This window comes from Euleptes europaea, chromosome 7 (genome assembly GCF_029931775.1).
Source record: "Euleptes europaea isolate rEulEur1 chromosome 7, rEulEur1.hap1, whole genome shotgun sequence".
In the NCBI taxonomy this organism is placed as follows: Eukaryota; Metazoa; Chordata; class Lepidosauria; order Squamata; family Sphaerodactylidae; genus Euleptes; species Euleptes europaea.
Window position 1 is genome coordinate 87,273,277 of NC_079318.1, and position 27,011 is coordinate 87,300,287.

Below are 27,011 nucleotides of genomic sequence, written 5' to 3' on the forward strand. Positions count from 1 at the left end.
TGATGGCAGAGGCCTGAGGCACTGGCATGAACTGCTCCACTTCTGACTGCATATGGGGGCTGCCATTTTTTAAATTCTCGTTGACATTAAAAACACTTAAACACATGAAGCTGCCTTATACTGAATCAGACCCTTGGTCCATCAAAGTCAGTATTGTCTACTCAGACTGGCAGCGGCTCTCCAGGGTCTCAAGCAGGGGTCTTTCACATCACCTACTTGCCTGGTCCCTTTAGCTGGAGATGCCGGGGATTGAACCTGGGACCTTCTGCGTGCCAAGCAGATGCTCTACCACTGAGCCACGCCCCCTCCCCATCTTATCCTAGCAAGTAGAAAATTAGCACAGAAGGGTTCCTGGCTGGTCTGCTTGCTCGCAGAGGAGCTAGTTGTTTAGTTGCCTGGAAGAGTTCGTTTTTAAACTTAGGAGAGCATTTTTAAAAAGACATCCTACGCCTGCTGCCTTCCATGTTATGTTCTATTCTGCTACCTTGCCTGCTCTTTTAAGTGGCTGAAGGTCAGATCACTCCCTCATCTTGCCCATGCTACAGAGTTATTCTTTGTGTCTTGAGATTGAGTGTGAAAGTTTCAGACTTCCAGCATCAAACAGAAGCCGGTAGGTTGTATAGTACTGTTTGTGCCCCAAACTTCAGCTTTCTGGTTAGCGGGGGAGTTCTGGAAACTGTTTGGGAGATACACATCATTGGCCTCTATTTAGTAGCAGAGACCTACATGCTCCTGTTCACAAGTTGCAGTGAACACATGTAAAATCTGTGTACACTTGATTATTCTTTATAGGTGCACTGAGTAAATTCTTATGTTACATTCAGCACACATGCAGCTGAATGTGTGATATGAATCCCACATTTTTCCAGGTACCAGTCCCCCATTTTAGCTGTAAAGTGATCAGACGTTGGTTCTTTCTTACAAACACGTTCATACATCCTACATATATATGTGCATTCACTGGAGCATGTGAACAGTGGTTTAAGCATCCTATTCTTCAGACTTCCTTGGTCATAGGGGTACTTTGAGTTGGCATGCGGGCCAAGTTTCAGATTTTCTGGGTAATGTGGAAGTTTCCCAACACCTGCGAAATTACTATGAGCCAACTGTAACAAATGCACACTGGCTGAGTGGAAGGAGAGTTGTTTCTGGGGAAGAAACTTCTATTGAAGCTGGGAAATTACTCCAGGAAGGAACTCCTCTCCCTTCAACCTGTGTTTTTTGTTTAGTAATTTTTTATCATGCCCAAGATCTAAGGATGGTATTTGTGATTATCTGCCCCTCCCCTTTATTCTCACAAGAGCCCTGCTAGGTTGGTTCGGTCAAGAGTGTGTTAAGAGCAGCCCTCTTAGAAAAGATTTGGAAAAGACTAATGCTAGGACAAAACAAGGAAGGCCCAACATGAGACCGATTGACTCAAGGAAGCTGTGGCCCTCAGCGTAGTGTGGTGGTTAAGAGCAGTGGTTTGGAGCGGTGGACTCTGATCTGGAGAACCAGGTTTGATTCCCCACTTCTCCACATGAGTGGCAGATGCTAATCTGGTGAACCAGGTTGGATTCCCCACTCCTACATATGAAGCCAGCTGGCTGACCTTGGGCTAGTCACACTCTCAGCTCCACCTACCTCACAGGGTGTCTGTTGTGGGGAGGGGAAGGTGATTGTAAGCCAGTTTGATTCTTCCTTAAGTGGTAGAGAAAGTCGCCATATAAAAACCCACTCTTCTTGTTCAGTTTGCAAGACCTGAGCAACGATGTTTTGGAGGGCATTCATTTATAGGATCGCTGTAAGTCGGGAGTGACTTGACGGCACGTAACACAGGCAATGCCAACTAACTAAAAAGGAGGCTTAGGAGGATGTTTAGGATTGCACTTCGTGGCAGTGTGGGATTTGACCCGTGGTTACCCAGATCCTACATCACCACGAGCCCCCATTTTTCTCAAGCCCCATCATCTGTACTTAAAAAGACAACAGACAGCAAATGACTCTTTATTAGGCCATGGCAGCCTGTTTTATTTGTTCGGTAATAGAGCTCTCTATGTATGTGTATGTGCAGGCGCCTACACACGAATCAGAGGTATTTATAATATGTACACACACATAATTTAATTTTAAAAAATTTCCTCCAACTTCTCCTAACTTCACCCCCCTAGGCAGGGCCAGGGAGGCTGCAGCCCCACCCGCGGGGAGGAAAAAGTGAGCCGGAAATGGGGTAGATTTAGTTTCCTGCAACAAATATACAGTAAAATATATTGCTATGTACACGGCTCTCGGCTTCAGGCCATGCAGCCTCCCTTCTTAGTCCAGTGGGTCAGAAGGGTGGGGTGGGGTTTATTGCTTTGGGCAGAAGATGGAGTTGGCTTGATTGGTCTTGGGGGGGGGGGAGGAATAGCTGCTCAGCCTCTTATGGCAGTGTGGGGGAGCAGGAAGAAGAAATTGCCCCTAAAAGAAAAGCATCATTGCCTTTTCAACTATTGCTACAACGGAACTACGTGAAGGAACTCTGCTGCATGGAGCGCTAAAGCTGTAACGAAACCCCCCCAATCTTTAAACCTTAAGGCAGGCTCCTCGCAAAGCACGAGATAGGATACTGCCCCCCTCCCTCTACATCAGTGACCCCCCCCCCAAGTATTTGCTTCATTTATTGCTTAAAAGTGGTAATGCAACATTCTCAAGAATGGGACAGCACGGGGGAGGGTTGTCATGGGATGGTGAAGATTGGGAGGAGGGTGTTTCTCTGTCTTTTCCAGAGATGCTAGATAGCTACCGAACAGACAAGGCAAAAATGTTATTCCCCCCCACTCCCGTTCCAATCCCATTAGTCTCCCCCCATCATTCCTGGAGCTTTTGCTTTTTTAAACATCCCCCCCACCCCTTAAGGTGCATTAGGTTGGGCCCAGCCCAGGAGAAAAACAGAAGTGGAGTTAAGGAGGGGACGTCAGCCAATATGAATAGCGTGGAGGAGAGGGGGGTGACATCTATGCTGCTCCACGTCCCTTTCCTGACTCCTGGGAAAGAAGGACCCAATCGTTCCCCCCGCCCTCCCCACACACACAACAGGTGATGTGCCCTCTCCCTCCCACCCCCATCAAGCCACTCAAATCCAATATGGCTTCCAAGCTAAGTCTACAGTGGTGAATCCCCACCCCGCCTCCCTCCCCCGTATTAATAAATTAAATATGGCTTCCAGTGTGACTGTCCAAACTTTACCTCCGCGTCCCTCCCCCGCTCTCAGTCCCGCCGCTACGTGCAGGAAGGGTTTTCCCGGTTTTAGAACGGCTCTTCCTGGTGGCTAGGTCCGTTTCCATCAGCCTCAGTGCAAAGCAGTGGTGCAGTTGTTAACGTTTGCGTACATTCTGAAATGTATTAACATATGCAGATGAACGGCAGCAGGGTTTCGGCGGGGAGAGGAGCCCAATCCAGGCCTTCAGTCTTTCCCTCTCTGCCGGTCCCCGATCCCTGCCCGCCTGCGCTGCACTCCCAGCGGCCTTCGTCCCCCCGCCACCTGTCCCCAATCCTGCCCCCCACGGCCTATCCGTCAGTCCATCATGGCCTCCAGCATCTCCAGGAAAAGCTTATGCATGGGGACTTTGCCCTCCAACTTGAGGCTGTAGAAATGGTGGAGGACGCGGGTGGCCGTCTGGCGCAGCAGGGGCAGGGTAAGGAGGAGGCGTCCGGCGCGGCGGGGTTCCTCGGGGCGCCGCGACGCTTCGTATTCCAGCAGGGCCTCGTGGAGCACGTCCCGGAGCCGTTGGACGGCAGCCATGTCTTCGATATGCACGGAGTCTGGAGGAAAGGAGGGCAGGGAGGGATTTGGGTGGAGAGACAAGCCCACCACTGGTGTCAGCTGCTTTGGACCACGAACACGTGGCAGACGAGAGCAGGATCGCAAGCCAACCTCGGCAAGAGCGTCCACTATTCAACTAGCCAGGGTACTGTGCACGATTTATTTATTTTATTTAAATTTATAGCCCACCCTCATTTCCAGCCAGGCCAGGCTCAGAGCAGCTAACAACACTTTAAAACAATATAAAACCATAAAACTTTCAATTTAAAACAGCAATAATCGTAAAATAACTATAAATATATCAAGATGGCACTCTTTCAGATAGTAATGATGATCACAGCCACTGAAGACCCAGCCAAGCAGTTGAACCCCACAAATAAATGGAAAGTGGGGGGGGGAGGGTTGCCAACCTCCATGTACTAGCTGGAGATCTCCTGTTGTTATAAAAGGGAAATAAAAGCCCTGGTCCATGTTGAGGACAGCCGCATAGTCTTCAGGCCGGGGACCTACAGCAAGTTATTATTCATAGAGCGTAAAGCTCTCTAGGGGGTATACCAGGAGAGGCGGTCCCATAGGTACGATAGATAAGAACCCAAGAAAAGCCATGCTGGATCAGACCAAGGCCCATCATGTCCAGCAGTCTGTTCCCACAGTGGCCAACCAGGTGCCTCTAGGAAGCCCACAAACAAGATAACTGCAGCAGCATTATCCTGCCTGTGTTCCACAGCACCCAACATAATAAGCATGCTCCTCTGATCCTGGAGAGACTAGGCATGCATCATGACTAGTATCCATTTCGACTAGTAGCCATGGATAGCCCTGTCCTCCATGAACATATCCACTCCCCTCTTAAAGTCTTCCAAGCTGGCAGCCATCACCACATCCTGGGGCAGGTAGTTCCACAATTTAAGATACAGAGCCAAATGCACTGCAAGCAGAAAATGGGGTGCCTTGGGTAGCCCACTTAACATTGGATGATGCGCGCAAATGAGCCAAGACGTGCACAACAGATGAAGACAGGCCAACAGTCGAAGACTTGCAGCGGCAGCAGTCCTAAAGACTGCCTGGTCCAGGGGATCATAGGTCAGTGCAGCAAAGCAAAAAGCGACATCCAATAATCGAATATGCCTAAAATTCTTTCCCACCCACCATTGTCACTTCAATTAAATAACAACAGAGAACAATGCAAATAAAAAACCTAGATTTGGAGTCCAGTAACACCTCAGAGACCAAGATTTTGCGGGTATAAAATTTCGAGAGTCAAACTGCCTTTGTCCATTACAACTAAGGGAGCTTTGACTCTTGAAATCTTGCACCCCAAAAATCTTGTTGGTCTCTGGTGGCACTGGATTCCAGTCTAGCTCTTCTGCCACAGACAGACAGAGGTACCCTCTGAAATAAAAAAACACAACCACTACTACTACTTGCTTTGAAGTCAGACAAAAGGGATGCCCACCAATTTGTTTTCAAGCCAGGAAAATAATATGCCAACAAATGCTGAAGTTGGCATATTGCGATGTTGGAGGGAAATACAGAAATCCTGCCCCTGTCTCCTTCAATGATCAGTATACCCAATGGAGGAAATTCAAGCAGCATCTCAGCACTTGACTTCTATCCCAGAAACTTTTCACTAATTTATGGGAAAGCTGGAAACTGGGAACAAGTTTACACCGTACTAGACAACTGGCTAGAATCCAGTCGGCATATTTTGACAACTGTCCCGGGAAGGATTAGGAACTTTTTTGGTTTAAGCAAATGAAATCTCTCTGAGAGGACTGACCCCTGCAGCCCTGAGTGACATCTAAAATACTGAAAAACAAGACCCCAAAGTTCACGGTAAGTAATTTAGTGAAAAACTACAGAGCAGGGAAATAAAATTTTAAATGGACATTTACGATAGAATGTTACAGTCCTAGTTGGGAGGTTATGGATATTGTTTTGCATGTACCTTGTTGATATTATGAATTTTTGCTAGCTGTCTTAGGTTTCCCCTACTAAACTAATATCAAGGTAAACTTTTTTTTAAAAAAGAAATAAACATTTTGCCCTGACCTATATAATGCAGGCTGTCCCGATCTCATCAGATCTTGGAAGCTAAGCAGGGTCAGCCCCAGTTGGTACATGGATGGGAAACCACCAAGGAAATCCAGGGTTGCTATGCAGAGGCAGGCAATGGCAAACCACCAAAATGTGTCTTGCCTTAAAAATCTTTTTTTTTTTTTTTTTTTGGCTGTCAAGTCATAGCTGACTTATGGCAACCTTGTAGGATTTTCAAGGCACATGACATTCAGAGGTGGCTTGCTGTTGCCTGCCTCTACGTCACAACCCTTCCTTGGTGTTCTCCCATCCAAATACTGGTCAAGGCCGACCCTGCTGAGCTTCCGAGATTTGACAAGATCAAGCTAGCCTGGGCTATCCAGGTCAGGGCTGACAATCCTCCGCTGCTGCCATAAGATGGCTGCGACTTGGTCCCCCCCCCCCCAAGTTAGCTCTTCCATTTTTTTCTGCCAAGCAGTTTCCAAACAGATATGCAAAAATGCACGTGTGGAAGCTAGCGTGGTGTGAGAACCAGTGTGGTGTAGTGGTTGAGAAGTGGACTCTAATCTGGAGAACCGGGTTTGATTCCTCCCTCCTCCACATGAGCAGAGGACTCTAATCTGGTGAATCAGGTTCGATTCCCCACTCCTACACATGAAGCCTGCTGGGTGACCTTGAGCTAGTCACAGTTCTCTCAGAACTCTCTCAGCCTACCTCACAAGGTGTCTGTTGTGGGAAGAGGAAGGAGATGGTAAGCCAGTTTTATTCTCCTTAAAAGGTAAAGAAAGTCGGCATATAAAAACCAACTCTTCTTCTTTGCTCCTGCCTTAAACTCTTCGCAAACCACCTTCCCAACAGCTCCTCCCCACCCCACCCTGGGGCTTACCCGAGTTGGCGAGCGCCAATGCCTTGAGAAGCACATACTCTTCCCGCTCCAGGCGCAGGGCACGGTATTTGCGCACCAGCTGTAGGACCACGCCGCTGAGCTCCAGCAGCCCCGCCGCCCGAGCCGCATCCTCGTCTAATGCAAAGTCCTCCGCAAAGACGATCTCATCCTCGCAGGGCAAGGAGCGCCAGGCCACCCCCAGCAGCAAGACCTCCAGCCATACGCTTTGCAGCACGGACATCTGGTCTGCCAAGGACAGCGCTGGGAAACCTGCCTCGGGGAGAACAGATCAGGAAAGCGAGAGGAAAGGATTAACACAGACATCAGCAGCCATTTTCTTGGTCACCTGGGGCGAGTGTGAACTAGCTCTAGGTGACCAAGCACAGGTGTTTTTTAAGATACTGGCTCTTTTCTTCTTAGGCCACAAATTATTAAAAAGCTGAATTCCTAGAATAGCACAGGGAGAGAAAATAGCACAGCCGTGTGGTGCCTGTTTCACTGTGTGAGGGGGTGGGCGGTATGTAGTTAACAAAAGCCAGTGTGGTATAGCGGTTAGTTTCAGACTAGGATCGGGGAGGTTCAAATCCTCACTCTGTCGTGGTATGTGGTTAAAAGAACATTAGGAAACAGTGTGGCTCAGGAGAGGGTCATCTAGTCCAACCCCTTGCACAAAGCAGGAAATTCACAACTATCTCCCCTCCACACACACACCCCGTGACCCCTACTCCATGCCCAGAAGATGGCCAAGATGCTCTCCCTCTCATGATCTGCCTACGGTCATAGAATCAGCATTGCTGGCAGATGGTAAGCAGGAAGAGGTTCATGAGCCACCTCTGCTCGTCCCATTCTCACCGGGTATGTTTTTGGCCCAGCCTATGATGACCACGATCTCCCGGTCAGCCAGGTCGCACAACGTGCTCGCCGCCTTGGCGGGTCCATCAGGAAGCGCAGGGTCAGGCATGGCATACAGCTTTTCGGGTTCCGCCACCAGCAAGTGCGACACCATTGTGTTCATTGGAGCTAGAAGGGACAGAGAACATAAGAACAGGCCTGCTGGATAGGGTTGCCAACCTCCAGGTGGTGGCAGGAGATATTCTGCTATTACAACTGATCTCCAGCCAATAGAGATCAGCACCTGGAGAAAATGGCCGCTTTGGCAATTGGACTCTATGGCATTGAAGTCCCTCCTACCCCAAATCCCACCCTCCTTAGGCTCCACCCCAAAAACCTCCCACCGGTGGCAAAGAGGGACCTGGCAACCCTACTGCTGGATAAGGTCGATGCTGAGGCAGTCCAGCCTCTGTAATCTGGCTGCAACCAACATGTTTCCCCTGGAAGGCCTATAAGCAGGGAATGCAGGCCAATAGCCTCCCATATTGCTGTTCCCCAGCCACTGATGTTCACAGGTACGCTGACCCTGAGCATGGATGATTTATTTAGCCAACATGGCTAATAGCCATTGATAGGTCTCTCCTCCTCCATAAGTTTGTCTTTTAAAAGCCGTCTAAATTTAACGGCCATAACCATGTCTCGAAGCAGTGAGTTCCACAAGTTAGTTATGTTTTGTGTGAAGAAGCACTTTATTTATCCTGAAAAGTAGGACACATAGAAGAGTTGATTTTTATATGCCAACTTTCTCAACCTTTTAAGGAGTATCAGACCAGCTTACAATCTCCTTCCTTTCCTCTCCCCACAACAGACACCTTGTGAGGTAGGTAGGGCTGAGAGAGTTTGGAGACTGGCTCAAGGTCACCCAGCAGGATTCATGTGCAGGAGTGGGGAAACCAACTCAGTTCACCAAATTAAGAGTCTGCCGTGGTGTAGTGGTTAAGAGCTGTGGAGTCTGTTCTAGAGAACCGGGTTTGATTCCCCACTCCTCTGCATGAGCGGCGGAGGTTAATCTGGTAAACTGGATTGGTTTCCCCACTCCTACACATGAAGCCAGCTGGGTGACCTTGGGCTAGTCACAGCTCTCTTAGAGCTCTCTCAGCCCCACCTACCTCACAGGGTGTCTGTCGTGGGGAAGGGAAGGTGATCGTAAGCCGGTTTGATTCTTCCTTAAATCAGACCCTTGGTCCATCAAAGTCAGTACTGTCTACTCTTACTGGCAGCGGCTCTCAAGGGTCTCAGGCAGAGGTCTTTCCCATCACCTACTTGCCTAGTCTCTTTAACTGGAGATGCCGGGGATTGAACCTGGGACCTTCCGAATGCCAAGCAGATGCTCTACCACTGAGCCACGGCCCCACCCCAATGCACTTGTTTGGCTAGGTGCCACAGTGGCAACTAGACTGGCAAAAGGGCTAATGCAACATGAGGCAACATAAGTACAAAGGGCCCAAGGCCCTTCCACTTTCCTCCCTTGTCACTCATCACTGCCTAGGGCTGAAAGCAGAGTTGCCAACATCCAGGTGGGGCCTGGAGGTCCCCCCGGGATTACAGCCGATCTCCGGATTACAAAGATCAGTTCCCCTGGAGAAAAAATGGCTGCTTTGAAGCGCATACCCTGCTACGTTCCCTGTCCTCCCCAAGTTTCACCCCAAATCTCCAGGCAGTTCCCAGCCCGGAGCTGGCAACCCTAGCTGAAAGCCTCATCAATCTATACATTGGACTTTTATTATCCTGCATTAACCATAAAATTAAAACCATTTATTCAAGTTACAGTATATATGTGGCCTTAGAAATGCAAGCTTACTCTTAAAATCAATATTCTTCCAGAATCTGCACAGTGATTTTAAGGAATTAGACTGGAGAGTCAACTACACTGGCATTGATAATTGTATCATTCAGTTCTGTAATTCTGGCCCAGATTTTTTTCAGAGAGTTTTCTAATTTTGAAATCCAGTTCTTATTATATTTTACATATGTTGTATATGTCATATATGTATTGTTGTATATTGCTTCTATTCTATTGTGTAATAAATAGTAATAATAAAAAAGTTAGGGGGGGGGAAATCTATACATTGGGACAAACCACATGAGGGCAATCTCATGACTGAACGCACCTTGGGGTCAAAAATTCACCCTGCTTGAGGATTACTCTCATGCCAGAAAGGACTCCAGCACATAGCCTTCTCCCCAATGTGCTACTTTTCAAGGCAGTTTATTTTACAAGGGGGAGCCTCAACCGCGATCCCCTGCTTGCCTGCTGAAAGCCTTCCTTCCTGGCTGCCAGCCTTCTTCTGGTTGTGCCAGTCATGTTGCCATGGCAATGGGAATTGCCACTTATGAAACCAGTGCTCGGGCCAATCCCACCAGTAACTTTGTCAGGCTTGCAATGAATGGCCGGCTTGGTTGCCTGTGGCAAGTAAACGACACCGCCAGGTGGCTAGCCATGTGGCACGATCTCACCTGTGGCTCCCTTGCACAGTGGCACCACCAGTCCCACGGCCTCAAAGCCACAGGGGGATTCCTGCCCACATGCCTCTCGAGGGAACAGAAGCATTGGCGCATGAGTCCTTTTGGTCAGGTTTTGTCCCAGATCCCTCAGGTGTGTTGAAAAGGGGTGGGCCTTTTCCTCCTCTTTTTCTGCTCACCTGGTTTCTTTGCGGTTGCCATGGCAATCTGCGGGGAGACGAAGGCGCTGGGGTAGGTGGCACCCTCCACCTCAGGCCGGCGCTTGTACTTCTGCCGCCCTCCCCGCACCCGGTCCAGACGTACCCCTGCCAAATTAACCAGGATTGGAGAGAAGAGAAAAACAATGAGGCAAAAATGTTCTGGACAACCACTAAATATAATAATTTTGAAAGGTGGGGTGAAGTCCCATTCAGTCTACAAACTGTTAAATCTAGTCCAGAATCCCTGGCTTCCAAATCCCAGAGATATACCAGTTTAGCTGTGCTAATTTATTATTTAAGACACCTTGAACCAATAGGAAAGGTGGGATATAAATGTCTTAATAAACAAATAAACTTGGTGGCATGGCAGTTTTTACTCTGAGCATCTCTCATATGAAATTGGCCTCTTCTAAGGCAACCACATGGTTTATCCCCAGGTCTCCAGGCAGAATTCAAGGTGTTAAGTTTTGACCAACACATTCCTTTCAAAGCATGACTGTCTCTAGATGAGTTTTTCTATTTATTACAATCAGCTTCTCAACATCCCCCCCTTCTCTAAAATCAGGCATGAGATGCAGCAGAGCCTTCTCAGCTTTGGCTCTGTTGTTACAGATCATATCATGGAGCAAGGTCTGTCAGAAGAAGCCCACTCTGAAGGCCTTTCAAGATCTTCTAAAATCACTGTAATGGTCTGGTAGCACCCTGCTTAGAATTTTTTGCCTTGGGAACAATTTATACATTCAACAGAATTAAGCACTAAAGATGTATTGCTTCAGACTGCAGGTGGCATGTATGTTCGTATGTGAGTAAGCTCCCTGTAGGAGCCCCATGGAGCAGAGTGGTAAGCTGCAGTACTGCAGTCCAAGCTCTGCTCACGACCTGAGTTCGATCCCGACGGGAGTCGGTTTCAGGTAGCCGGCTCAAGGTTGACTAAGCCTTCCATCCTTCCAAGGTCGGTCAAATGAGTACCCAGTTTGCTGGGGGTAAAGGGAAGACGACTGGGGAAGGAACTGGCAAACCACCCCGTAAACAAAGTCTGCCTAGTAAACGTCAGGATGTGACATCACCCCATGGGTCAGGAATGGCCTGGTGCTTGCATAGGGGACATTTACCTTTTTTTTAAAAGCTCCCTGTAGGTGGGGAAAAACTCCCAAGAACTTATAATTAAAAAAAAAAAAATCAATGAAAGAAGAGTTAAAACATTAGAATTTCACTCGTGCTCCAAAAAACAAGGGGGTTGAAAGTTAAGGCAGCCATCTCAACTTCTGCCCCACAGTCTCACATTTCGAGCTCACGTATGACACCCTTAATTTTTCACATGCCCCCCACACCATTATCATTGCTGTTCCATTCTGTTCCTTCCTTCCGGCCCACATTACTAATGTTGACATGTAACTGAATTCTTTTTGAATGTTTATATAGCACTTTAGCCCAGTTAAGCTTTGAATTTCCAACCTGCTGAGGAAAAGAACCAAGGCTGAAACAGTGAGGGGGGGGGGGAATGTAGCTGGAAACATTAGTTGCAAATGAGTATTTTTAAAAAGTCATTCCGTACAACTTCTGTGTCGCTCAGTTGGACCAGAAGTTCAGATAGCAGCCGTAGCTTCAATTTCCTTGGTCGCCTCCCTCATGGATATCCCTCATGAAGTTTGGCCAGCTGCACTCCTCTTTACCTGTGTTCTGCATGCTAAAAGTGTCAGTTGAATGGCAAAAGTCACCTCAATTTTATGATTAATAGAGTGTTCAGAGAGTATAGTAGAACACTGAAAAACCAACATATTGTATCAAACAGAGCAAGTCTTATGACTCCATAATTTCATATATAGAAAAGTCCAAGCTTAGATTTCCTTTCTGACATTGCTAGTTTCTTTTTTAATTAGTTTTTTTATTGTTAGGACTGGTCTTTCTTGCATGCTTCGTTTTGTTTGATTGCTTTTTTATTAATTAAAAGGAAAAGAAATATATAAAACAGAAAATAAAAACATTGGTCCTTTCCATACAAGGAAAAAAGTAATTTACATAAGGTACACTATACAACACTTGATAAACACAGTAATACTGTTAAACAATTTTGTAGAGTAAATTGTGATCATGTAAGATAAAAAACTTGCAATGGTGATAATTATTATAAATCTAAACCTAAATTTCTAAAAGTGTTTCTTGGATATTGAAAATTAATTTCAGGTATTATCATCATCTATCCATACTATATTTAGACTCTTTTCCTTTAACACCTTTTCAGTACAATATAACAAAAAGATTGTTAATAATTCATTATCAAACCAACATATTGTCTCAAATAGAGCAAGTCTTATGACTCCATAATTGCATATATAGAGAAGTCCAGAGGGGATAGACTTCCTCCCTGACATTGCTAGTTTCTTATATGTTCAGAGGTTGGGGTTTTTTTTTTGTTTATCTCTTTGGGGAGAACACTCAGACAGGCTGTTAGTACTGGTCAGGAAATGCAATATCACCATTAAACTGATATCTAGCTCAGAGTTTGTGTATGTTTTTTTTTTTTTAACTGTTAGCAGCCATGAATTTTTGGAAAAATAAGGATATACATCTTTTGCTTAGGGCTGCCTAAAAATTCTCAGGCTGATCTGCCTTTTAAACAAATACCTTTAAATAAATGCACATTACAAATGCTTGACCGACGGGCAATTTTCAGACAATCTGGTAAACAAAAGCCACACCGCAGAATTAAAGGACACATTTAAATATTATCTGTTATGGGAAGTCACCAGAACCAAAACACCTTCAAAGATATATGAATGCCCCCTTAACATTTAGCCACACTGATTCAAATTTAAGCTCAATTTGTTTTAAGGGCCTCACTGATTATTCAACCAAAGTGGTGATTTTCCACCTTTCCCTCGTGGGAGAACCTTCTTCGCACTGACTTACTTCCCTGCCAAGGAATGCTGGCATGACTGCTACGGTACCTCTATTCTTTGCAAAGGATTTTGGGACATATTCTAGGACAAACACTTGCTTCATGTCCAGGCATGTCAGGCTTCATCTTCACCTTGCAGGTACTGGGAATACAGGACACACCAGGACTCTCCAGCACAGCACACCACATGGGAAGACTGATAGTTAGGGTTGCCAACCTCCAGGTACTGACTGGAGATCTCCTGCTATTACAACTGATCTCCAGCCGATTGGGATCAGTTCACCTGGAGAAAATGGCCACTTTGGCAATTGGACTCTATGGCATTGAAGTCCCTCCCCTCCCCAAACCCCACCCTCCTCAGGTTACACCCCAAAATCCTCCCACCGGTGGCAAAGAGGGACGGGACAACCCTACTGATACTGGACAGCTTCCGAAGGAAGTTTGTCTGCCAACTCTTTATGAAGAACCCAATAAGCTTTATAGAAACCTCTGAATTCCCCCAAATACCATTTGAAAGCCACAGAACCCAACCTTATTTGATTTTTTTCAGCATCGACCAAATCAATTAAAGCTCGCAGCCCTAATATCTAATTAGGGAAATGAGCAATTCAATTCTGCTGGTTAGTCCAGCAACTCCTTCCCTTTCTCCCAGGTTGCCTGCCCCATCCCTTACTAACCCTGTGTCTCTCATGCCCTCCTGCACATTCTTCATCCTGCCTTGCGCCACCCTCCCCGAATGACTCTTGATGTTCGGTACACCAATCCTGACTTCCTTCCTGGTTTAGCCTGTGGAGGTTCAGGCAACATCCGCCCAAAGCCATACCTTCTTTGAGCATGCCCACACGCAGGCACTTGGTGAAACGGCACGCCTGGCAAGCCTTCCGACGCCGCTTTGTTATCTCGCACTCGTTGGTGGCCGGACAGCTGTACTCAATGCTGCCTGGGAGAGAATGAGAGAGAAGGGGGCCATAGCTCAGTGGCAGAACACCTGCACCGCACGTAGAAAGTCCCAGGTTCAAGCCCTGGCCTCCCCAGTTTAGGGTTGTAGCCACACATCACTGGGGAGGGGCCGTGGCTCAGTGGCAGAGCATCTGCTTGGCATGCAGAAGGTGCCAGGTTCAATCCCCAGCATCTCCAGTTAAAGGGACTAGGCAGGTAGGTGATGTGAAAGACCACTGCCTGCAGTGGCGGACTGGCCAGGGTGTCAGCTTGCCCGATGGCAAGTGGGCCCTGTGGAGGAGTGGGCCACTTAAACATTAAGACAATATGTTCAAAATGTTAATGACCTTTTAGTAGCTTGAAAATATAATAGAACTTCCAATACTATTGCTGTATGCAGCTAAAATTTTAATTGTACCTTTTCCCACTTACAGGTATGTATTTTTTAAAAATTTTATTTATTTCTTTAAAAAATCAAATGATAGCCTTATAGTTGTGGGTGGGCCCCCTTTGTCTCCTGGCAACCAATATTTTTAGACCCAGTCCGCCACGGACTGCCTGTGACCCTGGAGAGCCGCTGCTGGTCTGAGTAGACCAATGCGGACTTTGATGGACTGAGGGTCTGATTCAGTAGAAGGCAGCTTCATGTGTGATACTGCACCACTGCAGTCGTTTGCAACTGGATTTTCCTGTGAGGACAAGACAATCCAGGAAGTGCACTATCTATCCCAAGAATCAGTCTAACAGCCAGGTAGCAGGTGGTGGAACACTTTCTTTCTGGAAACCCTGGATTGAAAGTCTTTTTCCTCCCTGAAATCTGTCACATTAGATAGTTTTGAGGCAGATGTGTCGCCTACACTGACTCAGTGGTTACATTCAGGACTCTGTTTGGTTGTGACAGGCAAGAACACAGCTTGTTTATCAGGCCTGCAGGCTTCTTCCATTCACATGCAGAGTGCAACAGAAAACTGCTTGACTAGGGAAACACTGAATTGAACTCCAATTTGCCATGGCATCTAAATGCCTAGAACCCTGCCTTCTGATGTCAAGGATTTCCAACTCAGGCAGCTTTCAATCGAGAGGGAGGCAAGAAGAAGAGCTGATTTTTATACCTCACTTTTCTCTACAGAGACTCTAAGGAGTCTCAGAGCGGCTTACAATTGCCTTCCCTTTCCTCCCACAATAAACACCTTGTGAGGTAGGTGGGGCTGAGAGAGAGCTGAGAGAACTGTGACTTTCCCAAGTTCACCCAGCAGGCTTCACGAGGAGGAGTGGGGAATCAACCCCAGTTCTCCAGATTAGAGTCTGCCGTTGTTAACCACTACACCACACTGGCTCTCTTGGAAGAAGGAAGCACAAAAGAATGACAAAAAAGCTGTGATTATGCTCGTCGCCAACACACAGGGGTTGGTCATGATGCTTGAATGCATCCAGCAGAAGGTAGCTTCTCATATGTGAGAAGGGTTAAGAGGCTGAAACAAGTATCTATAGGAAAGGTATGTGTAGATATGTAGGAGATTTATCAAGAACTAGATAAAAGTGCAGGGGTTTTTATTTGTGTTTCATTAATATCCCTCCTTTCCTCCTTTGTGTAACTCAAGGTGGCAACTATGAAGGGTTCCTAGATGGTCTCCTATACAGGCCTGCTTTGTTTCAGCGATACAGGTGAAATATCCCTTATCTGAAAATCCAATATCCAAAATGATCCAAAATCTGAAACTTCTGGTGAGATAGTGACACTTTTGCTTTCTGATGGTTCAATGTACACAAACTTTGTTTCATGCACCAAATTATTTAAAATATTATATAAAATAACCTTCAGGCTATAAGGTTTATATAAAACATACATGAATTTCATGTTTAAATTTGGGTCCCATCCCCAAGATATCTCATTATGTATATGCAAATATTCCAAAATCCGAAATATTCCGAAATATTCCGAAATCTGAAACACTTCTGGTCCCGAGCATTTCGGATAAGGGATACTAAACCTGTACTATTATTTTTTACTTAACCCTCCATGGTGCTCATGAGCCCCGTGGCGCAGAGTGGTAAGCTGCAGTACTGCAGTCCAAGTTCTGCTCACGACCTGAGTTTGATCCCAACGGAAGTCGGTTTCAGGTAGCAGGCTCAAGGTTGACTCAGCCTTCTGTCCTTCCGAGGTTGGTAAAATGAGTACCAGCTTGCTGGGGGTAAAGGGAAGATGACTGGGGAAGGCACTGGCAAACCACCCCGTAAACAAAAGTCTGCCTAGTAAACGTCGGGGTGTGACGTCACCCCAAGGGTCAGGAATGACCCGGGTGCTTGCACAGGGGACCTTTACCTTTCCCATGGTGCTCAGAGCAGCACACAAGAGGTTATCCTGTTTTATTTTCACAACAACCGAGTGAGGTATGTTTTCCTGGGATAGAGAGATTTGCTCAAGGCCACCCAGTAAACTTCATGGCCAAACAGGGACTTGAACAGATCCACAACAGCCTCTGAGAATCAAGCAAGCCCTTACAGACTCGGGCACACCCTGTCCTCTTTGTAAGGGACTCAAGAGCAATGACAGTGGTTCAGGAGCCCCACGTGGCTCTTTGATGTGCCACTCGTGGCTCTTCTTTGTCCCATCCCACAATGTGACACCTTTCCATGTTTCAGGAAAGAAGGATGAAGACAAACTGGAACGTGTCCAGAGGAGGGCAATAAAAATGGTGAGGGGTCTGGAGACCAAGTCCTGTGAGGAAAGGCTGAAGGAGCTGGGTATGTTTAGCCTGAAGAAGAGACGACTGAGGGGGGATACGATAACCATCTTCAAGTATTTGAAGGGCTGTCACATAGAGGAGGGTGCTGAGTTGTTTTCTGTTGCCCCAGAAGGTCGGACGAGAACCAACGGGTTGAAATTAAATCAAAAGAGTTTCCATCTAGACCAGGGGTCTGCAAACTGCAGCTCCCGAGCCTCATGCGGCTCTTTGGCCCGTTGAGTGCGGCTCTCCAAACTTGGTTTGGAGCCCCTGCTCTCGCGCCCCCTCGCGCCGGCAGCCGGGCTGCGGAGCCGGCACGCCTGAGAGAGAGAGAGAGAGAGCAGGCGAGCGGGCGCGCTGTCTCCCCCCCCCCCACCGTGGATGGCCAGGTCCCCCTTTCCCTTGCCCTCAATGGTTTGGAGGCTAAAGCCTCCCCTCCCCTCTAGCCACGCGATTGCTGGGCGGGCGGCTCAGCAGTTCCTGCCCCCCCCCGCCTATCAGCTGTTGGGCGGGCGGGCTTCCTTTGGTAGACCTGGCCTCCGGCTGAATCCCATTGGGAGGCCATGTCTAAACACTGGCTTTCTTGGCAGTAGACCTGGACTCCAAGGAGGGGAAAAAGTCCCCCTTCAGAGGCCAGGTCTACCAATTGGCTTCTATGGGCCTCCGGAGGCCAGGTCTACTGCCAAGAAAGCCAATGGGTAGACCTGGCCTCCCAATGGGACTCAGCCGGAGACCAGGTCTACCAATAGGCTTTTATGGCGGTAGACCAGGCCTCCAGACAAGGACTCCAGGCGGGGAGGGGGAAATGGCAAGGACTTACAATTTAATTTTTATCAATAAATAAGATCACTATTAAGTATGATATCAAGTTTTATTCAGTGTACCTATAGTTTAATTAAGACTTAAAACTTTAATTAAAGTTTATTAAGTTAATAAACAGTGTACCTACCTATATAGTTTAAGTTTAAGAAATTTGGCTCTCAAAAGAAATCTCAATCGTTGTACTGTTGATATCTGGCTCTTTTGACTAATGAGTTTGCCGACCCCTGGTCTACACATTAGGAAGAATTTTCTAAGAGTTAGAGCAGTTCCTCAGTGGAACAGGCTTCCTCTGGAGGTGGTAAGCTCTCCTTCGCAGGAGGATTTTAAGCCAAGGCTAGATGGCCATCCCCAGGCTAGCCTGATCCTCGTCAGATCTCAGAAGCTAAGCAGGGTCAGCCCTGGTTAGTATTTGGATGGGAGACCACCAAGGAATACCAGGGTTGCTGTGCAGAGGAAGGCACTGGCAAACCACCTGTTAGTCTCTTGCCATGAAAACCCCATAAGGGGTCGCCATAAGTCGGCTGCGACTTGACGGCACTTTACACACACACATAGATGGCCATCAGTCAGCAATGCTGATTCTATTACCTTAGGCAAATCATGAGAGGGAGGGCATCTTGGCCATCTTCTGGGCATGGAGTAGGGGTCACCGGGGGTGCGGGGGGGGGAAAGGAGTTGTGAATTTCCTGCATTGTGCAGGGGGTTGGACTAGATGACCCCGGTGACCCCTTCCAACTCTATGATTCTATGAAAGTGGCCAAGAACTTTGCCCAGTGGGGCTTGTGGTTAGCAGTTGGGTCCCACCTTGAAACAGCCACCACCAGAGGAACAGGTAAGCTGCAAGCCTCAAGCCAGGGACTCTTGGTTAATAGTAATCTCTATGAGCCACAGAGGGAGTACATGACAAAGCATGACAGAAGCTTTGGAATAGAGAAGGACAAAGTAATTATCTATCACTGTGTATTACTACTGGGTTACACAATGGGTCTCTGTATATGTTATTTGTATTATTCTTTCATGTATTTCAGGGCTGAACCCCAGAATAGGGGATTCAGCCATGACTCAAATTAAGCCCAGATAACAAAGTTGGGTGATGTAGTTCTTCACAAAATACATAATTTACTTCTGGAACTCACTGCCACAAGACATGACGGTGGCCATTAGCTTAGATTGCTTGAAAAATGTACTAGGAACAACAACAAAACATTTTTTCAAAAGGCGATTGCCAAGCATCTTTAGCAGGAAGTCTCCAATGCTGACATATTTTGAGCAAAGGCACTTTTCATCAAGGGATATCAACACAGTGGTTCATATAGTTATTTTAATTAGCACGGAGATGAAACCTTCCATTCACAACACTCTGATCCCTGGTAAAAAAATATATAACCCAACTGCAATCAGTATAGCCTGATGAAGAGCACCTTAATTCAAAATATGTCAGAACTTGATAGCTCTATTAAAGATCCTTGGTTCCCACTTTAAAAAAATCTAGGTTTTTTTTTTTATATTGCATGGGTTCACTCTTCGGGCATGTCTTTGGAGAATGATTATGAAGCCCACAGAAACAGAAAAGCTATCCAACAGTTGTCGGCAATGATAATGTGGAACCTCCATGTCCAGGAGCAGTATACCGCTCAATTCCAGGTGCCACAACAAACAACAGGGAAAGAAAGCTCCCTTCATGCTCTACTTGTGAGCTTCTCAGAGGCATCTCGCAGTCTAGAAAGACCCTCGGTGTGCGATCTACCAAGACTCTTCTAGCATTTTTAAGAACTTTGGAAAGTCGCTGGCACTGCTTGCGGCCCAGGATGGGTCAGGGTGGGTGGGGGGAGCTTACCTTGTATGGTTCGCTTGAAGAACGCCTTGCATGCTTCACACGACGCCACGCCATAGTGATACCCCGAGGCGACGTCCCCGCACACCAAGCAGAGCCGCTTGGGCATGGAACTCAGCATGTATTTGCCCCGTCCTGGGGGGTCGTCCGCATCATCGTCATGGCGGCGACGGGGTGCCCCTGTCCCGACAGGCAGCGGTCCCGCACTCTCGAGTTCCTGGGGAGGTCCGCTGGCGCTGGTATCAGACGAACCGCTTGGACTGTGTTGAGCAAGGCTGTCTGGGGAGGCCGGCTCTGTTTTGATGAAAAATTCTGTTCGGCGCTCCCGAGATGACATGGTTGGAAGAGGCTGTGGTAGGGGGAAACAGACAGGTGCTGTGATAACAGCGACGTTAGACAGCATCTTTGTCACAAGGGTCTGCGCTGAGGAGGAGGAGAAGAGTTTGTTTTTATATGCCGACTTTCTCTCCCCCTTAAGGGAGAATCAGACTGGCTTACAATCACCTTCCCTTCCCCACAACAGGCACCCTGTGAGGTAGGTGGGGCTGAGAGAGCTCTAAGAGAGCTGTGACTAGGCCAAGGTCACCCAGCTGGCTTCGTGTGTAGGAGTGGGGAAATCAACCCAGCTCACCAGATTAGCCTCCGCTGCTCATGTGGAGGAGTGGGGAATCAAAGCCTCCAGATCAGACTCCACCGCTCTTAACCACCACACCACCCTGGCTCAGTTGTGTTCTTCTCCTTCCCAGTGTAGGCAGTTCTCCAGATCAGACTCCACCGCTCCAAACTACCGCTCTTAACCACTACACCACGCTGGTAGCAGTATAAGAGCCATTGATCTATGTGTAACACTACAGGACATTTTTCCCTTACCTTAAACATGTTTTGTTATATATTTAGTTATACATAACGTTTTTTTTAAAAAAAACTGCCTTGCTGTTTCTTAAAATTAGAAAAATATACTGTTAAGTTGCCAACGGCTCATTTGTAAGAATCAACAAAACGCTATCAGGAACAGGATTTCAGGGGCCGCACAAAGTCACTCTGCGCCACTTCCAGTCCGACTCAGTCAACCTAGGTATGCATGCACCACAAAGTCCAGCCAGTCTGAGATCAGCGTGGAAACTCCCTGAAGCTGGGGGAACTCAGTCGATCTGGAAGGGCTCCCCCTGCTAATCAGACTAAAGAAATTTGTCAGGGGTAGAAGGCCTGAAACCCACCTACCCCCATCCACCAACGTTTGGGGAGCAGAGGGTATGTCTCTAAAATGCCCTGCTAGTTCGAGATTCCTCTCAGTGACATGTCCCAGAACTGCAGGAACGAGGTCTCGGCTCCATTACTGGAATTATGGGAAGTACTCCCCCAGCCCCATGCCTACACTGGGAAGCAGAAGAACACAACTGAGCCAGCGTGGTGTGGTGGATAAGAGCGATGCACTCTGATCTGGAGAACCGGGTTTGATTCCCCACTCCTCCACATGAGCAGCGGAGGGTAATCTGGTGGACTGGATTTGTTTCCCCACTCCTACACGTGAAGCCAGATAGGTGACCTTGGGCTAGTCACAGCTCTCTTAGAGCTCTCTCAGCCCCACCTGCCTCACATGGTGTCTACTGTGGGGAAAGGAAGGGAAGGTGATTATAAGCCGTGGTTTGGAGTGGTGGAGTCTGATCTGGAGGACCGGGTTTGATTCCTCACTCCTCCACATGAGTGGCGGAGGCTAATCTGGTGAACTGGATTTGTTTCCCCAATCCCAGACATGAAGCCAGCTAGGTGACCTTGGGCTAGTCACACTATCTCAGTCCCACCTACCTCACAGGGTGTCTGTTGTGGGGAGGGGAAGGTGATTGCAAGCTGGTTTGATTCTTCCTTAAGTGGTAGAGAAAGTAGGCAGATAAAAACCAACACTACTTCTTCTACTGTTCACCTCAATTAAACAAACACCAAAATGGTACCAGTTCCTAGTACCCAAGAAAGACCTTAACTCACACACTGCAAACTAAAATAGCACACCCAGAATCCTTCCAAACTGCTTGGATTCCTGCAACCCTCCTGGGCCCAGGAGTATGGAACCTCTTGGGATCAGTTCTGTCATGAAGGCCTCCGATCCCACCTTCCTCCAAACCTTTTCCTCGGCCCCTGCTCCCATCTCCGGCTGCTGGCACAGTTACCAGCTACCAGCATCCGGAACGGCCTCAAGGTCACTCCAGGGAGACACAAGCAGGCACCCCGGCAGGACCGGCGGCGGCACGAAAGAAGGCCCACCCTCGCCGCCACCTTACGGGTTGTCTCTCTGGACGCGGTAACGCTCGGGAAGTTCAGGAGTTAAACGTAAACAGCCCAAGGACAGGAATAGCCTCTTGCCATAGCTCTGCCCCACTTTGGTGCAACAAGGATTAACCCCCACACGCACACAAACCACCACGAATTCCTCCCCCACACACACACACACACTATTAACACTACAGAAAGAAGATAAGGATTATTTCAAGCAGACCAGCAAGCCCGGCCTGACCTCCTACTGCCCACTGGACACCCTACCTATCTTGAGGACGGCACCGCGTCATTCTCCCCACAGCCTGACTCAGAGTTTCTTGCTAGCATACCTTACCCCCCCTCCTCCACCCCACACAAGATATTTTACTTCTTTGATGATGTCCTCAGACACCAGATCGGGGGTTTGTGTGTTTCTCCATCCAGGAATTTATTACGAGCATTTTGCCTCTGGTTGGTCGAAGGTCTCAGTTCTCAGAGTTTGGAGAATCGGTAAACGCTACCGCTTTTGACCATTTTATCTGCTGCAGTTCCAAACCAACCGTCCCGCAGAGTGAAGGGTCTGCAGTACAAACTTTGCTTAACAAGTGCTGTCTCACGTGCCATGCCGAAGAGAAACGCCACCCACACATAAAGACCAAGTCACCCTACGGCAGCGTAAGTTCATCCACGAAAGACACGCTGCCACGTGCATAGCTTGAGGCCCTGAGGGACACCCCCCTTGTTTCTAGTCGTGGGCCTCTCTTTCCCCATTTTGCTAGAACTGTCCCTGGACCTTTGTCCCCTTAGCATGGTGTCTCGTCCCTTACCCAATCGGTACAGGGAGTGGAGTTTGTGCAAGAGGAGGAAGGAGGGGGTCCAGGAGAGAAGGGGGCTTCGGTTACAATTGCCCAACTTTTCCCCACCCTGCCACACACCCCTAAGTCCGCCAAAGCCGTCCACGGACTAGTGGGTGTGCACACCGCTCAGACTTTCAACTGTCCTCCCGTAGAGCTGCAGGTGCGCAAAGAGAGCTCCGAAACACGCACCCAATAAAGACAACGCGACTGGCTGTGGCCACTTGGGCCCTAGGACCGGTCCGCGCCGAAACACCTGCACACTTTTCCGTCCGGCACCCTGACAGCGGGTTTTGATGGTGTTTCCATCCGAACCCCTGCTGAGATTCTTGCGCCTGCAAAGGCCGTGCCTGTGACCTTTGACCCTCCTGCAGCTCGGGCCTGCCACGCCTTCCCCACGTCAGGCTGCACCCCCCTAGTGGTCACGACAGCAGGGTCCACCGGAGCCTCTCTGCTCACAAACCTGCAAGGGGGGAACTCGGCTGCGCATGTTACAAACTCACGTTTGCCGTCCCGCAGAGGTAGGAAATATTTGCCCGTCCCCACGGCAGCAGAGGTTACAACTATGTCTGTCTGAGCACCCGCGCAACCAGGAACAGCCTGTCCCACCTATTATTTTTTGTGTGTGCTGTCAAGTCACAGCTGATTTATGACGACCCCGAAGGGTTGTCAAGACAGGAGTCTTCCGGAGGTGGTTGGTCATAGTGGTGGAGATATGTCCCAAGCGTCCCATACCTCCTGGCCTCGACGTTGAGTTCCTCTGACACCGATGTGGGCCTGTGCGGGTGTGCCACTGCACAGCACCCATCTACACCAGCGAAAGTACACGGGTCCCCAAAGCCGCATGCTATGACCTTCTGGGACACCTCGGCGGTGCCAACCCCACCAGCAAACCCACCGAAGAAGACATTGGTGGCCCCCCACCCGACATCTACGCAGCCTGTCCAGAAGCGCCGTCCTCCCCTGCAACGGCAACCCCTACACGACAGAGTCCACACAACCCGTGTCTATTCGAGCCCCCCACGGTGTGCGTCCACACACGCATCTCCCACCTCTGGCAGTGTGTCTGTCTTTCCCCATACGCGACTCCTGGCGCACTCGGACGCCTGGGGGTGGGGGTGGTCTTGCCTTCTGGAGCCCCCCACGACCTGTCTTGTGCCCCCCTCCCCCAAGATCGAGGCTCACCCTGTGCCTGCCCCTGGTCCCCCCCACCCCCACCCCCCAGATCTCTCCTCCAGCCGGGCCACTCTTCTCTTGCACCGCCGTAGGTGACCCCCCTCTCCCTCCCTCCCATTCCTCCAGCGCCAGTCACATGGAGCCGGTTCGGGGTGGGGGCGGGGGGCGGCGATCCCCAGCGCCCCCCGCCCCCCGACGGCACTGACCTTGGCGGCGGACAAGGGCTGGGGTCCCGGGCCGGGGAGGGGGCCTGGCTGCGTGCGTGCGGGCGGGCGGGCTGGCGGCTCAGTGGCCCCGCGCGCCGGGCACCGGCCGGGCCATGGGCTGGGGCTGCGCGCTGGCTCCTCGCTCCGGCTGTAGGACACAAAAGGACATCGCAGCCCACTTCCTACTCGGTTTCCTCCAGCTGGTAGGGGCGGGGCCTGGCGGCGAATATGCAGAGCAGGGGGCGGGGCTGCCCCCCCGCCCCACCCACCCACCCCCTCCCTCCGCGCGCGGAGAGTCTCGCGCGCCCTCTCCAAGGCGCTGCGGGGCGGCCGGCCGCCTTCCCCGTGCGCGCAGCCTTCTTTTTGCTGGGGGAGGGCGTTTGCAAACGGGGGTGGGGTGCGGGGGGGGGAGAGGACGCAAATGGCGTTGCAAAAGGGCAACGTGATCTAGTAGATCGCCTCCCCTGTTTTCCAAGGGGCCCGACTTAACGGGAGCCAACGCGGAGGTGCCCTGCGCGCCCGCCCTCTCTTTCTCAAGGTCACCCAGGAACGGTGGGGGGGGGGGGGGAGAGGGAAAGAATGAGCAAAACGGAGCTGCCATATGGAGGCAGGGGACCAAACGCACGGGGGCGGGGGGAGGAACCACATGAAGCTGTCTTCTACTGAACCAGACTAGGGTTGCCAACCTCCAGGTACTGGCTGGAGATCTGCTATTACAATTGATTTCCAACCGATAGAGATCAGTTCCCCTGGAGAAAATGGCGGCTTGGGCAATTGGACTCTATGGCATTGAAGTCCCGCCCCAAACCCTGCCCTCCTCAGGCTCCGCCCCCCAAACCTACCACCAGTGGCGAAGGGGGACCTGGCAATCCTAAATCAGACCCTCGGACCATCAAAGTCAGTACTGTCTACCCAGAGCGGCAGAGGCTCTCCAGGGTCTCAGGCGGAAGTCTTTCACATCACCTGCTTGCCCGGTCCCTTTAACTGGAGATGCCGGGGATCGAACCTGGGACCTTTTGCAAGCCAAGCGGTTGCTCTACCACAGAGCCACAGCCCCTTCCCCAAGGAGGGAAAGTCTCAAGACTGGGCTTGGGAGCTTGCTTCCCCAGGAGGCTGTCCCCTGGATGGACACCGCATGCTGGGGTGAGAGGATGGTGCCTTGATATGTGATCCTGCCAAGCAGCTGTTATTTGTTTGAAATAATAAAAAATAAGAATTGCTTCTTTACATTTGGTTCCTTTAGTACTTCCAAGGCCATTTACACAAATTATGCTCAGAAGAAGAGGAGGACTTGGTTTTTATATGCCAACTTTCTCCACCACAAGGAAGAATCAAACCGGCTTACAATCTCCTTCCCCTCCCCACAACAGACACCCTGTGAGGTAGGTGGGGCTGAGAGAGCTGTGACTGGCCCAAGGTCACCCAGCTGTCTTCTTGTGTAGGAGTGGGGAAACCAATCCGGTTCTCCAGATCAGAGTCCGCCATTCTTAACCACTATACCACTCTGGATAGAGGCAGTTTACCTCGACATACTGGGTGACAAAACAAGGGTGGAAAGCCATAGCTTTCCTGAGCTTGCTTGGGAGCTTCCCAGATGGGAAGACGGTTTGGCAACTTCAGGTGAGTCTGATGCAGGACTGCTGACCAGGAAAGATGTCTGGGAACACATCTTGGCAGGTTGAAAGAACATCGCAAGCTACCAGTGTGTTTCTGAGCTCAATTGGAGGTGCTGGTTATTGCTTTTACAAGCCCCCAACTGCTTGAGTCTGGAAGCCTTTAAGAACCAGCTCTTCCCTTACGAACCAGCCTGATCATTGATGGCCTCTGAGCAGGCCCTGTTCTGTGTTTCACTGTCTTCTGAGGAGAGATGTGTAGCCACCAGAAACCGGGCTTTCTCTGTGGGGGAGCCTCACTTTGTGAAATGCCTTCCCTGTGCCCATTCACCTGGCACCTATTCTGTTGCTTTTCAGGTTGAAACCCAAGTTTGTTCTCCCAGGCCTTTGGTGATGATTGGTGGTGGAAAATCCTGCGTCAAGTTGCCGCTGACTTTCAGAGGAGCATGCCTATTATATTAGAAGAAGAAGAAGAGTTGATTTTTACATGTCAACTTTCTCTACCACTTAAGGGAGACTCAAACCGGCTTAAAATCACCTTCCCTTCCCTTCCCCTACCCACAACAGACACCCTGTGACGTAGGTGGGGCTGAGAAAGCTCTAACAGCTGTAACTTGCCCAAGGTCACCCAGGTGGCTTCATGTGTAGGAATGGGGAAACAAATCCAGTTCACCAGATTAGCCTCCGCTGCCTATGTGGAGGAGTGGGGAATCAAACTCGGTTCTCCAGATCAGACTCCACTGCTCCAAACCACCGGTCTTAACCACTAGGTGCTGTGGAGCACAGGCAGGATAATGCTGCTGCAGTCATCTAGTTTGGGGGCTTCCTAGAGGCACCTGGTTGGCCACTGTGTGAACAGACTGCTGGACTTGATGGGCCTTGGTCTGATCCAGCAGGGCTTTTTTATGTTCTTATGACTTACGGCAACCCCATAGGGTTTTCTAGGCAAGAGATGTTCAGAGGTGCTTTGCCATTGCCTGCCTCTGAGGAGTGACCTCGGACTTCCTTGGTGTTGGGACTTAGGAGCTGCTGTGTAGCTGTCTGGCTGTTATTAAGGAAATGTTAATATATTACTGATAACAGTATTATTTTGGAATATTTTTATGTGGTTTGCAACATCATTCTCTCATCCTCCATTTTATCTCCAGAGCAACCCTTTGAGTTAGTTTAGTCTGAGAGAATGGCTAGCCCACGATCACCCAGCAAGCTTCCATGGCAGAGTGGGATTTGAACCTGGGTCTCCCAAATCCTAGTCCAATTCTTCAACCGTTAGTCAACTGCCCCAAGAACCTTGTTTTGAATAAATAAATGCATAAATAAATGGGCATTGGGCTTTCCACCGTTTAAAACTGGATGCTGGACTGGATGAACCATTGGTATGATTAAACCATGAAGCTGCCTTATACTGAATCAGGCCTTTGGTCCATCAAA

General features: G+C 49.2%; 2 protein-coding genes across 2 annotated transcripts in view; both read right to left on the reverse strand.

The window, feature by feature from the left end:
* Positions 1-27,011, reverse strand: part of RPS6KA4 (ribosomal protein S6 kinase A4) — a 336,421-nt gene that overhangs the window by 141,852 nt on the left and 167,558 nt on the right. The window lies entirely within an intron of this gene.
* ESRRA (estrogen related receptor alpha) lies at positions 3,502-19,818 on the reverse strand. Its single transcript, XM_056853044.1, has 6 exons — positions 19,485-19,818; positions 13,984-14,100; positions 10,241-10,366; positions 7,560-7,727; positions 6,708-6,977; positions 3,502-3,783 (listed from the first exon to the last, which is right to left on the reverse strand). The coding sequence occupies exons 1-6, from the start codon at positions 19,816-19,818 to the stop codon at positions 3,536-3,538; spliced, it is 1,263 nt and encodes a 420-aa protein (XP_056709022.1). The 3' UTR covers positions 3,502-3,535.